Genomic DNA, 14,810 nt, shown 5'->3' with positions numbered 1-14,810 from the left:
GCTCTATATTTACAATTGTGTACTTTTTACTACTCGTTTGTACTCAAACATAATTAATTATGTCTCATCAATCAAGAGGAAGATTAATTTGACTGATGCTTACCTCTACCAAAACTACCACCTATTCTTGCTGTTTACAACTGCATCACTGTTGCCCTACAGTACATGCGCTTGGCAACACAAATCTAGTTGCCAGGTCTGTATGTCTATGTTGTGCACTGACCATACAGAAGCTAAGACCCCAGAGTGTCCATAGATTCCACTCGTGGTGTGTGTTAATCTGTATGTGTTGTTTTGTGTGTTGTCATTTGCTTTGTTTACCTGTGTGCCACCCACTTCCCCGTGTGTTATTAGTCCGTCACAGAGGGATCCAGATGGTGTAACTGCAGGTACAGTATGTCTCAACATTTATGTGCATAGTTTCACCTGTGTTGGGTGTGTCTTTAACACTCCTGTACCCTTCAGAATGACAGAATAGTTACAGCAAGGTTCAAAAAAAGGATGTTTAATGACTTTCACCTGTGTGTTGGGGTGTGTGTTGCCCCCTTTAGGTGGGTATTTTTCTCTCATGGCAGGCATCCAGCTGGCCTGACACCGCTTGGCAAAGGAACGAACATCCAAAATGCCCAACACACAGCCACACGCACCCAGCTCATCCTCCAGGATGAAACAGTACTCCGGGCACAACGCCAGGCACGGTCCAAGACATCTATTGAAATCAAAGACATTACTATTTCAGAAATATGTGAGTATACAGTAGTATTCCAATATGATAAATGTCTATTGTGGAAATGTTTTTGCAAAGCACAAGATTACTCTATCTTCTCTCTCTCTCTCTCTCTCTCTCTCTCTCTCTCTCTCTCTCTCTCTCTCTCTCTCTCTCTCTCTCTCTCAAACACACACCTGTCTCCTACGATATCTGGGTGAGAAGCACTGGACTCTTGGCCACCCTGAGTCCTCAGGTGGAGTTGGCGCACCATCCGATACAACTCCAACTACACACACACACACACACACACACACACTGAAAACATTATTTCATGCTTCATGCCCCAGACTATTACACTATGTATGTTTCCCTACAACAGTGTGTAAATGTTAAACTAAAAATGTCCAGGTGACTGAATAATCTGGGTCTTTTAAGAACTCTTTTCTCCATTTAAGGATACTACTGTGGCACTGTCAGAAAATCTTATAAATCTTCCATGACTTTATATCACTAAGTCAGGGTGCATGGGGTAAATAGTATGGTATCTACAGCAGCTATGCTAAAGTCACACATTCGATGCAGTGATTGCAACTGTACAAACTTCTAAAATATTCCTTGACTTTCCCTATCTTTAATGCATTTTTATTGACGACTTCTATGATATTCCATGAATAATCCTGCCGTTATGTGTGAAACGCTACCATTTGCGAGGGACTTCTCCTACCTTGTCCTTGCTGTGGTAGGGCCTGATGTTATAGAGACGAGAGGTAGGGAAGAGAGGAGGAGGATGAGTGAAGAGATCACTGCTGCTGCCTATTGGTAGGAGCATCTACACACACGCACACACACACGTTTTAAAACGATTGAACTTCAATGACACATTAATAATAAAAAAATACAAACATGCACTCATGCACAATAAAAAAACATGAGGATTAATTCACAAAACCTATGTGCATTTTGTGCTATACAAACACACACCCTACCTGCACTTCCCCAGACACGCCCCCTTTGAATGTCCATGGTTCTGACTCCACTCCCAGTTGGTCTGCCCCTGTGGTCTTCCCACACCCTTCCACAGACAAGAACCAAATGTCAGTCAGACGAAAAATGATGGCACAGTTAAATCAGCTTTAAATATTCATGCCAGCATAATAGTGCAGTGTTTAACCGCATTACAGCTCCTCAAGAGATGACAGCTGAAATTAACTGCTTTTTCAGTTTTTTATGCTGGTGCCATAAATATTTGAAGCATAACTGGTGGTTCAGTGAGCTCATCTAAGCTAGTGCTGAGAAATAATGATTAGATGTTGGGTTAATAGTGGAACATTTTCAGACTGAATTCACTTTAGATAGGAATGATTTGTACAGCAGAGGCTACTTGTAGTTACTGTAGTTATTTCAGGCATAGATAGGGAGACAAAGAGTTAGAAGGGCATGCCTACTCACAGTGGAAGCAGTTCCTCCAGGTGGCCAGGGTGGAGCTGTCACTCAGCACACGGCCATCTGAGTGAGATAGGTGAGTGGGGGGTTAGATTAGAGTATATAGTATGTTATAGTAGGATAACAAAGAATAGTATAGCATAGCATACTATTTGTCAGTGTTGTAGACGAGTCACCAACTGTCGAGTCAGAGTCAAGTCTCGAGTCCCCAGTGTTTGAGTCTGAGTCCAAGTCCTAGTCACCAAAGAAGAGTCTGAGTCGAGTGACTATTGAGGTCGAGTCACGAGTCCAGAGAATAGCTATTCGAGTCCTGGACTCATTCTAGTATAGCATAGACGATGTCTGTGCAATATAGTGCAGTATTGTACAGCCCAGTAACAGTATGACAATAGTAACCACACACAGTATATAGAAGTACAATACAGTCAAGCACATTGTTATTCTGTATTCCCATAGTTTCCTGCTTCTCTTTAGACTCACCCAGCCAGCATATGAATGCTTTTGCCACCAGAGCTGTGTTCCTCAGGTCCCACACATAAGGGTAAAGGTCATAGAGCACAGCCCTGTTGGCCCCGCTCACCACGCTGCAGTGCAGCTGTGCTATGTCTTCACACAGGGACAGGACCCTGGAGGACCGGCCACGCCACTCATCAATCTGAGAAAACGCACAAAAGGTACAAAAACACGCACAATTATGAATCCTGCACTCCACAATTTAAATTTCACCAACAGGAAATCTACACAAAACACACACTTACCTTCAGAGGCGGTGTCTTCTTGCTGTTGGCGCTGACCAGGTGGCAGTTTGCTTTCAGCCAGGTCAGGTCCTGCAGCAGTTTCTGGGCAGACGGGCCATGCTCGTGGGGCAGATAATAAAGACCTACCAGCAGCCGCACCTGGGTCTCACTTAGTAGGCCCTTCCCACCACAGAGCCCCCAACCCTGGGCCTTCTGTCCCCTGCCTGGGGGTGCACTAGGCCTGGATCCTTGAGGTTGGTGATTGGGTTGACTCTTCTTCTCCCCCTCTCGTCCCTCCGTCTCCCCCTTGACCTTAGTGGGTGACGATGGGGGTGAGCTGGAGTTCAGGGGGAAAACGGGGAGCTTGGCCACGGCAGAGGTTTCTCTGATTGTGGAAGGGCAGTCGGATTTGTCAGGAGTTTTGCAGCGAGTTGTTGGAGCAGAGGAACGCTGGTCTGCTCGTGTGCTCTGTCGACCTGTAATGATAAAAAAATAAAAATAAAAGTGATGTTACAAATGTAACACTGTGGCCAAAAGACATTTTGTTGGTAACCTTCCAAATTTGGTCAACAAGATATAAATTGATTTCACTGGTCCACTCATTCATGAAAGTGACAGAGCAGGTAAATAGTTTGAGTCCAGTCTAATGTCAACACACACACACACACACACACAGCACCAAATCCTAGTTTCTTACCTGCTTGTAGTGGTTGGTTGAGTTCCTGCATCCAATCATGTAGTGCAGCAGACAGAGCTCTATCAGGACAGTATTCACACTCCTCATCTAGACCATTAAAAACATTGTTATATTATAGATATTGAGGATACTAAACTACTCATATTCATTCAGTACAGGAAAACCACTCCCAAATTCCTTTGCACAATCACAGTCTGTGATGTTAATTTCAGTTGGACATGTTTTGGTGGACCACACACACCTCTCGTGTATCTGCAATATTTATGCAATACTAGACCAGAAAAGAAGATACACACCTTTCTCAGAACACAACTTATCTTGTGTTTTCTGCTCTGTTGATGGATAAACTGAACTGAGAAAATAAATTTTTAATCCGAGATTCTACAGGACTAACGCCAAAACCTGACATTTACAATTGCTGTTTGCCAACATACCCTTACAGTATGCTGGAAATACTGCTATATTACGTCATGTCTCTATTTGGAAAAGGATCTGTGGGAATGAAGACATAAAAGGCTTCTTTCTCATCCGTGACTATCAATGATGTCGCCTGAAATGACAGCTATCTCTGGTAGATGTTACATCTCTATAAAAATTCCATCCACGTCGCAGGCTTGAGCCTCCCCTTCATCTCTTTTCTCATCCCCTCCCTTGAAGCCCATTTCTCTGCCTTGTTTCTCCTCCACAGAGGGAGCTTCCTGTACTTCTTCCTTCATCACACCACACAATTATTCCTCCATCACCACCTCTCCCTGCTCGTCTTCAGAACCGCATTACACGCTACAGTGGTTTTCTTTCCTACATTTTTCCATCCAACGGTTTCCTCTTTCTTTCTCTGGCAGCATTCTGATGTGTTTTACTGTAATAGTAAATGAAATGCAATGAATAGGAAACAAACGTCAGATTAAAGTAATGAAAGGGCTATAACAGCATCACTATCATAGAATTCTAACAAAGTCTTTACAGTATACTTCAAATATATAACATCAAGAATCAATTCACTTTGTATGAAATAGATTAATCTGAAAGATGTCATCTCTTAACAATCTGTAAATAGATCCACTTTGCTGTGAGAGTAGATGGAGTTTGATGAAATTGGTGAATTGTGTAACTCCGTATTAGGGAACTATTTTTAATTCTGTGAAAATACAGCTGAAAGCTTATTGAGTAACTCTGTCCAGGACAACAGATGGAGCTTTAATTCCTACAACTTCATTTATTTGTTAAGTGATATCAGACAAAATTGTGTTAGTTGCCAAGCAACACTGACTTTTTAAACATTTCTCCAGGAAGCAAAGGGACTAACTGTACATGGCTCTGTTCTGGCAGAGCTAATTATAGTTCATTAACTCGGGACATCTCCGGTCTCATCACTGCTACTTCCAACTGCTCCATAATCCTCTCTGCCCCATCCTTCCCTTCACTGATCACCTCACCTTTCCTCTCCTTTATTCCAGTTCTGTACCAGCTCGCCAGCGAATGGAGAGGGATGTAGTTGGCTTCAAACTCGCAGTTGGGGTTGAGTAACAGGCCCCTCAGGTGGCTTCTCAGCTGAGGCTCTCTGCCCTTAAAAGGCCCCAGGAAGAGACGTCTGGAGTCATAGTCATTAGCGTGCAGGTTGTCCCAGATGAGCGGGGAGCGCTGGAGGACAGACTCCACCTCAGCCAGACAGTATACAGACAGTTTCCTGGAGATGACCTTACTGCCTGTGGGGCCGAGAGTGAAGAGAAAAGGTTGACAAGTGGAAGCCTAAACACAGCTGAATTCTGAGGGAGACAACAGGAGCTTCTCTCCTTATTCCTCAGGCACCTTCAGACCAATAAGCAGGGGTGGAAGTTACATTATATTTACTCTCGTTATTGTAACAAAGTTGTTTTTCTGTGTACTAAATTTAATAATTTTGTCAAATTGCATCTGCTACAGAGTAAAAAGAAAAGTCACATGAAAGTCCTGATAAACTGTGTGAAAATGGAACAAAAGAACAGCGATAAATCAGCAGCTGCAGCAGAAAAGAAGCTGCTAGTTTGTCTGCGGCAGCAGGAGGGCACAGCTCCATTAAGGTCACACTCCAGAAATGATACATGATACATACGAGAATTCCCCGCGAACGCAGGTTCTCATTCAGCTCAACATATTTGAAAACTTGGAGGAACACAGAGAAACTGGAACTGGTTATACTGGGACGGAGAGGTGGAGCGGACTGGTTATATTATGTATTGAGAATGAACGAGCAGAGAAGTTGAACTTGGAGCAGGTTGTGGAGGACTTTGCAGTGCGCAAGACTCAACAGAATGACATTCAGACAGGTGAGTACAACAAACCCACTGAACTCACTCTCCAGATGAGAACAACCACTGTGGTGCCTAGCAACATAGTTGTGTGCATGTGCTACTAAAAACTGCAGTCTCTCCTTTGCTTTAATATGTCTGTTTGGGTTGGTGCTTGTGGCTGCATCCGCTGTGGAGTTCATACTGTTTATACAGCTCTGTGTTGTTGCCTCGGTGATGTTTTATTCTGCCGTTGATTCTACAAGAAGTGTCAGACTATTTCATTTAACTGGCTTAAGAATGCTTGTTGCACCCGCTGTGGTGTCTATAGACTTTATTTATTCTCTGTTAAGTCTTTTTTGTTTAGTCGTCTCAGTTTTGTCTCTTTTCCGATTATTTCTACTGTAGTGAAGCTATGCTGAGAAAGGCGATTGCATAGGCTTTTTATTATTGATAATCAGTTGTATGCACAGGCTGCAAAGTGCCGTCGATGGAAATGGAATTGTTGGGTTGGACATCAGGGCTCGTGTTGCTAATGTAGTCCTCTTTCCACCTCTGGAAAGTTGGAAAGCAGACCCAAGTGAAAAACATAGATAAAAGCTGTAGCTCACAATGTAACATTACCAAGGAAAATTGTAACTATCTTGCTACAACAATTAAGAGGCTACCAGAGAATAGTTCCGAGGTAGAAAAATAAAGACAAGCAACAAAAGAACTGAAAGAGAGTAGGCGATAATGTGTGTAGATGCTTGTGTGTTTCCACTTCCCTTCTATATGGTGTGGGTGGATGTGAATCTAAATCTTTTTTCAGTCTTTGGAGGAGGTTGTGTGTGGAGTTGTGCCTGTTCCTATTTGCATGTCATTTGCATTTGCCAGTGTGTGCTGTTATTAGCCAACAGACGGCAGGCCAACTAATGAGGCAAAAAAACACAAAACAAGAAACTGACTCTGGTTTATATCTGCAGGAATACAGCCACACTACACAGTTTAAATGTGTGATTTCTATCAATTATAATTAGTTAAATCAACTAGTTTATCGATAATAGATTTAATAGATGTATGCAAACGTGCCATGCGTCTCACCTGTCCATATCACTGCTATGTTGGGGAGCAGGTCCTCTCCAACAGTCTGCAGGTAGGGAGACTTTGATACACTGGGAGAACACAGAGAACCACAGTACTCTACAAGGAGAGAGAAACGGGTGTATTTCATCAGCAGTAAAAATAAAAAAATAAAGCCAGATTTAATAACCGCAAACATTCCAATTTAACTCCAGCACTCCTACCTGTAGGGCAAAATAGGAAGACGGCTGGTTCCCCCAAGAACCGATAGATCTCATTGGTTACAGTGACCTGAGCATGGGCGAATGAAGAAAAGGCCTCGCTGTCAGCCTGACACATGGAGTGATCGATGTCATCAAACAGAATGGCAAATGCCTGGCAACCCAGGTCTGATACCTGGAGAGAGAGAGGAGGTTATCTGTCAGAGTGAAAAAAGAAACGGAGGCTCATAATAATAAAAAAAAAAAAAGTTACATTCCTGTGTAGAGCTGCAATAATTCCAAATTGTAAATAACTCCAAAAATGTATTTATTATATATTAATGTATGTATTCAATCACAACAAATGAAAGTTTTGAATCCCTAGAATACATCTTTTGGTTATATCTAAGTGAACAGTCATAGCCCTTAGGACCTTAGCTATTGTCAGCAATTAATTGCGGTTAAACAAAGAAACCGCGATTATGTAAAGAAAATGATGTCATCATTGTTATAGGCCTATTCCTGTGTAGTATTCCTTATCTTATTGTGTCACGTACCTGTCTCAGTTTGCGTTTGAGTAGTGTCAGGTCACAGGAAGAGGAGAAGACGATGTCCTGACCAGGTGAGAGGGCGTAAACAAACTTTAGGCCTCTCGACTGGGCCTCCTTGATGAGTGTACGCAACTGACCTGAGAGACGATGATTACAGATGTCTGAGAATGCTCAACATCACCAGACTCTTCATGCAACATTTAAATGTTTCTGATCTGAACACCACACAGTCTTCTAGGGTAACATAAAAACTGTTGATGCCTTTAGAATGGTTATAAAAAACTAATTTATCAGTATGTCAAAAGGCAATTTTATATTTGGGACAGATAATATTGACCCCTGTTTGGAGACAAACGTCCTAGGGCAGTTCTGGTACAGATCTGAAACCAGTAAGCCTGTAGTGTGCAGTCAGCTTGCAATTTCTCAGACTTAGTATGACTTGGATGCACACAAGTGTTTGAATAGATAGTCAGATGGATAGATGGATGAATGGGATGTGCTTACCCTCCTCTTCATGAGAGTAGACTTCTCTCCACAACAGCCTGTGTTTCAGGTCATCTTTTGGGCCGTACAGGTAGGTGTTCAACCCCCAACTTTGCATCCTGGCACAGAAAGTCATGGACAGATGAGGCATGGGGAGGGAGAATGTAACTGAAGTGCTTCAGAGTTTTAGTCATTTCATTGCTAAATCTGTGAATCTGCAACATAAATTGGAAGAGGAGGAAAACTTGATTTAAGCACTATTTAACAACTTCAAATCTGTTGTTTTGTTTGTTTTACAGTGAGGAGGTCCGACACTAACATGACTCCGCCAGATGGATTGCTTCGCATTTGCTCGGCATATCCATCTGGGAACTTTCCGTTGGAGAACTTTTGGGAAGGGGCGGAAATACTGGTTAGCTGATTGGATGAACCATTTGTTTATCACCTATGTTAGTGATAGACGGGCCAAATCAACCAATCGCATCCACGAAGCGTATGAAAATACAACCACAAGCCCGCCCCTGCTGCTGCAGGCAAAGCATAGCTCGTTAGCTCAGCAAGCAAGCAACATGTCCGTAAAGGAGATTTGCCGTTTGTGTAACAAGAATTTACGAATAAAAGGCCCCATTTCAGGTTCCCGGTCCATATTCCAAAAGAAGGATCCAAGAGAAAAAAAGCATTAGCGAGCGGAGGGCTACCGCTGTCTGAAAATACTTGTTAGCTGATTGGATAAACCATCTGTCTATCACCACCTAACCCACCTCAAAACCAACGCTGATTGGCCCGGTCGTTTGGCTAACGGCTCCAAATTTTCTCTAGCTCAAGATGCCAGACTGATCTGCGAGTGGAAAACTGGAGCTCGCGAGATCAGGACGGTCTCACGAGGCTAGTCCGACACACCTGTGTATGAAGCTTTTCAGAGTGCGAGAACTTTGAAATTCTTTATATTCCGCAAATCACTTTTCAAAAACTTTGGAAATATAATCGATTCAATTGTTCAACGTTACATATTGTATCCATCGTTTCCACAATTTTAATGAATGTACTGTAGGAGCCATGGAGAGAGAGACGAGGATAGAAGGAGGGGGAAAATACTCAAAACAACAAGCAGCAAGAAAATAGATCCACTGTATCGATCGTGGGGCTCCATGGCCGCCTCAGTTGCACAAAATGATCTCCTGAATTATAAATAGAGCATAGTACTAGGAGTGAAACAATAGCTGCATCACACGCACAAAAACATGAATATTGCTCTCTCTCTCTCTCTCTCTCTCTCTCTCTCTCTCTCTCTCTCTCTCTCTCTCTCTCTCTCTCTCTCTCTGGACAGGGACCAGCTCTCATCATCCTTGCCATTTGTGGGTGGACTATGTTCTCTCTCTCTCTCCCTGCTTCATTTCCTGGACAGATGGTATGTAAGTCGCCTCCACAAGGCTGCAACCTACCTCCATTAAAACACACAATCAGGTACACACATGCTGCATACACATACTTTCATACTGTTGACACATTCACAGCCCTAATCTGCCAAACATGTGTTGTATGAATTTTGCCCGCACCCAACACAAAAGCTGATCTATAAATAAACCTAAAAAACCCACACGCTCAGCTGCTGTGAAGCATAATTAATCCTCATAGTAAAGCATGTATCACCTTAACATCAATAGAAGTTTAGGGACACATTATAGTGACTTGGTCATGATTGTTTTCAAAATATTATATTTTATACAGTTTATCGTAACATGAATAGGAACATAAACGGTGTGCTTTAAGGATTTGGTCCCAATGAGAGAGAGAGCAGGGGGAACAACTTATCTCCGGGGATGTAGTCGGCTGTCACTATTGGCTGTTCAACCACAAAACTGTGTCACAGTTCCCAACAGGGATTTAGGTAGCTTCACTCGTTTGTAAAATCAGTGTGTCATCATCAACAATTAATTGGTTCCCTACTAACTACACGCTATACACATGGGGTAATATAAATTTACATAAAAAGGGAATGCCACATCCTTCGTTAGAGCATCAATTCATATTCAACACACTGTTGCCCCATTATCAGCGTGTTCATGTTTTAATTTTCATTAATTTGTCTAAAATGGCACTTTGTGTGTTTTCTTACTTGGGAATGATCTTTTAGTATTCTACTGTAGGTCACTGTCATGGAAATCACAGCGAGCTGATTCAAGCTCAAAGAGCTTGTCTCTTTGGGAGCTGTTTAAAACTGTTGTGGCAGTCTCAGTAAAGGAGCTGCCTTGGTTTTGTTTAGTCAAGATTCAAAGGGACTTGGCTCATGACCCTGCTGATCTTATTTAGATTACTGTCTCATACTGCATAGAACATTTGATTATCTTGGATGCTGATTTTATCTTCTTTAAATGGCTTTTTTTCATAAATTCTACGTTGTGCTTTGCAGAAGACAGCTTGTTACAGTACTTCACTGGTATCGCTCCACACAAAGAGTGTGGTTGTGCTGAGCAGCTCCCTGGTGTGAAAGTCTCTGCATGGAAAAAAAGATGTTGCTAAATAAAGAGCCACGGGTAGAGCAAAATATTCCCTCTATAAAGGCTACAAGGACACATATATTCTGTTTTAGGATTATATAAATATACTGATTCCAGTTTAAGAAAATGTGGGGGGGGACTATTTTTATTACCATTCATTCATCCTTCTTTGCAAGGCAGCATAGTATGCCAGAGTTTTCTCACATTTCAATAGGTAATATAATAATAATAATAATAAGGTACATTTTATTGTGGAGTTGCATGGTCATCTTAACTTTAAGAGGCTTCTGGAGGAAACAGTGAATATTTGTGCCATTAAATAAACAGCACTTTAGGATGCAAGTCTGGAGCTACAGCTGAGGCTGTACCTTATGGAAATTTTGACCTAGATATAGAAATTATAGATATAGACTTTTAGACCTGATAATGGCACTAGATGCAAAGGTAAAGGATCACCAAAGTGATTACAATTCATCCACAAATGAAACCTTATGTTGCCCCAGAGGAAAAGTCACTGCTAAACACTGCTAATATGGCTGAAATAATATCTATGCAGCAAAATGATCCCATCTTCGATCCTCTTTCTCCATCCACTACAGCAAAATGCAGTATCTGCCCCCTCCCTCTCCCCCTCCTGTCATCCACAGCTGAGCCTCAGGACTGAGGATGAGCCTGTCCTTTGCTATGGAGTCATTCTGCATCAGTGATTTCTCTCAAGTCTGCCTGGCACTGATATAGAGGCCTGCAACTGGATTCAGCCCACAGGCGTCAGGTCAGTCGCTTCGGAGCTCACACTACTTATGTGAAGAACCACCACATAAAAACATCCCCCCCCGACCAGGTTAACTAGACTTATGGGCACCTGTGCTCACTGACAGGACAGTGCACGCAGGCTTGCAGACACCAGGTTCATTTCAGTGTTCAAGCTACTTTAAAGAATGCTTACAGACTTACCATTGGAAGAGAACCTTCCTCTGATCCATAGTCCATGGCCTCCCATAGAAACCTGCAAAGGGAAAAAAAATTACATACACATTACTTTATCTTTGCAGCAAATGTTATTTTCCCACACTTTTTATATTCAGACATACTGTAGCATACATCATATAATGAGGTTCTATAGCTCTACTTTTTTTTTGTTCCAAGCTCTGTAGCAATTAATCACAAACTGGACAGTTAGGCTATCCACTACTGAACACCGCTACAGTACTGAATGTATGCAAGCTCTTCCAGTGCTCGCTTGGTCACATCCCCGCTGTGTTTGGCAGAGGCATTAATTATCTCCAGCTACACCCTCCATCACATTTTCTATTTTTAGAAATGGGAGCATCTCCAGTGTCCCTCGTTTTTGTTAATAAGGAATAAGTCTGCAGTGTGTGTGCGTGTGTGTGTGTGTGTGTGTGTGTGTGTGTGTGTGTGTGTGTACAGTAAGTGGGTCATAGTGAGAAGTAAATCTGATCCACTAACAATCCAGACTGCTTTCTCCTGCATGCACGTTGGGAGTGTGCATTTTGGTGTGAACGTGCACTACCTGTGTACGTGTGTGTGTGTGTGTGTGTGTGTGTGTGTGTCCTGCAGAGTGCTCCCCACTAAGCCAGACCTAATTACTGTACTAACTCTATTGGATGTGTGTGTGTGTGTGTGTGTGTGTGTGTGTGTGTGTGTGTTCAATGGACCTTTTTTACAGCAGACATTTTGACTTGTCATAGTAGGAAAAGCACAGCTGAAATTGATCACCTTTAACGATGGCTCAATTCCATCAAGTGTCCCAGTAAGCTGTTTCAGTGAGTCAGCATGCACAATCCCAGGGCCTCTCCTAAGTGGAACACAGTCATCATGAATGGTTTTGAATACACCTGTGCTTTTCCTACTATGACATGTCAACATGTCTGCCATGAAAAAAGGTCTATATTGCAATATGAATTTCCAAAATAAACACATCCCAAAGGGCTGTGAAACCAGATTATCTAAAAATCATAGAGCAATTTTAATGATGAATAAACAAAAATGAGAAACATTTGCTGGATCCACCTTCTTAAATATGAAGATTATTGCTTACTGCTTTTCTCTGTTGTTTTTTTGTCACTGAATTACATATTGGACTGGTGGTGGTTTTTCACTATTGCCCGACATTTCATAGACTTAATTAATCAATTAATTAGCGATAAAACAGACCTTAAATCCAAAGATGACATATTTCCACTTCATTTTAGCAGCATATTGATCTGTTCTCCCCACAGCCAACAGTTTTGACTAGGCACCTTTATGTCTACTTGTGAATACAGGAAATCACATACTCATCTCCATAATAACTCAACACAATACAGTGTGGTTTCATGACTGTATCACTGTAAAAAGTAAGCATTGAATCATTTGTATAAATTGTGCAGTCTTTTGGTGACTCAGAGATTCAGATGAGAACAGATCTGCAGTTTATCACCTGTTCATGCTATTCAGGATTCTAGATTATTATCTTGTGAAAAAACATCAGAAATCCTAACGATTTTCTTACACAGAAAACAATATTTATGTTATTGTCAGGGTCTATATTTGCAGCATATAATGAGATACATATTTGCAGCATAATGTCTTCATATTACAATTACCACCTTCCTTCTTTTGCAATTATCATCATCAATTGCTTCTTCTTCATCACCATTGTCTGCAGTAATTAGTCTGTACCCTGCTTTGTCATTGGCATCTAACCTGTAGCATCATTAATGTAATTACTATCACCACTGCTAGTGTTGTGGTTATCCCCTGCTGTTTTTGTATCTCCATTATTCCCACCATTTCCATCATCATCAATACTTTTCATTGGCATGTTTTTTTTTTATTGAGGCCCTTCAATTTTCCTTGTCTCATCATTATTATCACTACCATCATCCTTTTGTTGGTAGTGTTCTTTGTCACATCACCTGTCACAGCACCTCCACCATCACCATAAACTGTCATGTCATCCCAACAAATCATCACAGTCTCCAGTCATTATTATCATAATTACCTTCTCAATCATCATCTTCACCTTCACCATCATTGTCAATATCAAATGTCATCATCTTCGTTACCACTAGCCAGTATCCAGATTCCTTGGGCTGCAGCCTTGGAACCAGCAGACATTACTGAATTCTTCACACCGCCTGCTCTTTGATCTCCACTTCAAGCCTGGCTGATCACCACCACATCATCTCATCAAGACCTTTACAACCTACGTACGCCCCCCCCCCCCGCAGTAAGTGACAATGCTTATATATAGGTCAAACGGTGGTCTATTCAAAATCGTCTCACCTAGCTAGGTAAGGAAAAAAATCACATGATCTGACAGGAGGTCAGTTACGAAGACGGCCGATCTTACTGTACCTTCCACCACCCCACAAAGAAACTGCTTCTTCTCTTCCATCCTGTCCTCAGCCTCCCTCCGTTTCCAGTCGGCCCCTAACGAGCGAGGGAGGACGAGATGCTCTTCCCGTCTGTTAGCTTAGATACCGGGGATATTCTTCATACTTCTCCTCGATCTGCCTCCACCTCCTCCTCCTCTCCCCTCTCCTTCTGTCTACAACGCTGTTACGCTGGTGCTGCGTTCATGTGCTCAGCGGAAGCTCCTGTTTTCTACAACTTGTACTGTATGCTCATGAAAGGAAAGAAAAATGTTAATAACAAAAGTGACAGTGAAAAAGAAGTCGTTTTTGGTGGTTGAGTTTATTCAGCAAAATTATAATGGAGATAAGCCTATCCTACTTTATCGGTGGTGACAGATTGACACTAATAACTAATGGCTATAGCTACAAAAAAAACAGCAGAATGAAACAATAAAATTATGCTAAAATAAAGACAACATAGAGCAGATAGTCTAAATTACGAAGTAAATTATACTCTTAGTGATACTACATTACATTACATTACATTACATTACATGTCATTTAGCTGACGCTTTTATCCAAAGCGACTTACAATTCTTACATATCAGAGGTCACACACCTCTGGAGCAACTAGGGGTTAAGTGTCTTGCTCAGGGACACATTGGTTGATGTATGTAATTTTTCATTTGATTTGTTATAGGCTTATTAATGCTTAAATACTAATGTTGGCTGTTTGTGCTATGGGATTTATATGGCAGACATTTTGACATAACAAGAAAACCTCAGGTGTATCTAGCAACGTTG

The 14,810-nt window shown here is 41.8% G+C and overlaps 2 protein-coding genes across 3 annotated transcripts in view; one reads left to right on the top strand and one right to left on the bottom strand.

Annotated features, from left to right (window-relative positions):
* si:dkey-183c6.8 (protein O-GlcNAcase) overlaps positions 1-14,183 on the bottom strand; it is an 18,096-nt gene extending 3,913 nt beyond the window's left edge. Inside the window, exons 1-15 of the mRNA XM_028606210.1 lie at positions 14,008-14,183; positions 11,602-11,653; positions 8,171-8,268; positions 7,673-7,803; positions 7,140-7,311; positions 6,937-7,035; positions 5,023-5,292; positions 3,587-3,673; positions 2,911-3,365; positions 2,633-2,807; positions 2,159-2,215; positions 1,696-1,781; positions 1,434-1,538; positions 904-995; positions 520-709 (exon numbers count right to left, since the gene is read on the bottom strand). Of these exons, the coding sequence (XP_028462011.1) occupies positions 520-709; positions 904-995; positions 1,434-1,538; positions 1,696-1,781; positions 2,159-2,215; positions 2,633-2,807; positions 2,911-3,365; positions 3,587-3,673; positions 5,023-5,292; positions 6,937-7,035; positions 7,140-7,311; positions 7,673-7,803; positions 8,171-8,268; positions 11,602-11,653; positions 14,008-14,047 (2,109 nt within the window). The 5' untranslated portion in view covers positions 14,048-14,183. The remainder of the gene's footprint in view (positions 1-519; positions 710-903; positions 996-1,433; positions 1,539-1,695; positions 1,782-2,158; positions 2,216-2,632; positions 2,808-2,910; positions 3,366-3,586; positions 3,674-5,022; positions 5,293-6,936; positions 7,036-7,139; positions 7,312-7,672; positions 7,804-8,170; positions 8,269-11,601; positions 11,654-14,007) is intronic.
* Positions 1-14,810, top strand: part of LOC114573957 (E3 ubiquitin-protein ligase TRIM39-like) — a 28,626-nt gene that overhangs the window by 4,470 nt on the left and 9,346 nt on the right. The window contains exons 5-12 of one of the 2 annotated variants that reach the window (XM_028606213.1): positions 1-389; positions 552-745; positions 932-2,826; positions 5,044-5,892; positions 9,477-9,613; positions 10,560-10,683; positions 11,247-11,419; positions 13,722-13,859. The exon at positions 1-389 is cut by the window's left edge and continues 267 nt beyond it. The gene's annotated coding sequence lies outside the window, so the exon portion shown is untranslated. The remainder of the gene's footprint in view (positions 390-551; positions 746-931; positions 2,827-5,043; positions 5,893-9,476; positions 9,614-10,559; positions 10,684-11,246; positions 11,420-13,721; positions 13,860-14,810) is intronic. The other variant, XM_028606211.1, reaches the window with a different exon arrangement.

Source organism: Perca flavescens, chromosome 19 (genome assembly GCF_004354835.1).
Source record: "Perca flavescens isolate YP-PL-M2 chromosome 19, PFLA_1.0, whole genome shotgun sequence".
NCBI lineage: Eukaryota > Metazoa > Chordata > Actinopteri > Perciformes > Percidae > Perca > Perca flavescens.
The sequence above is the reverse complement of the archived record's forward strand: the minus strand, read 5'-3'. Positions and strand labels throughout refer to the sequence as shown.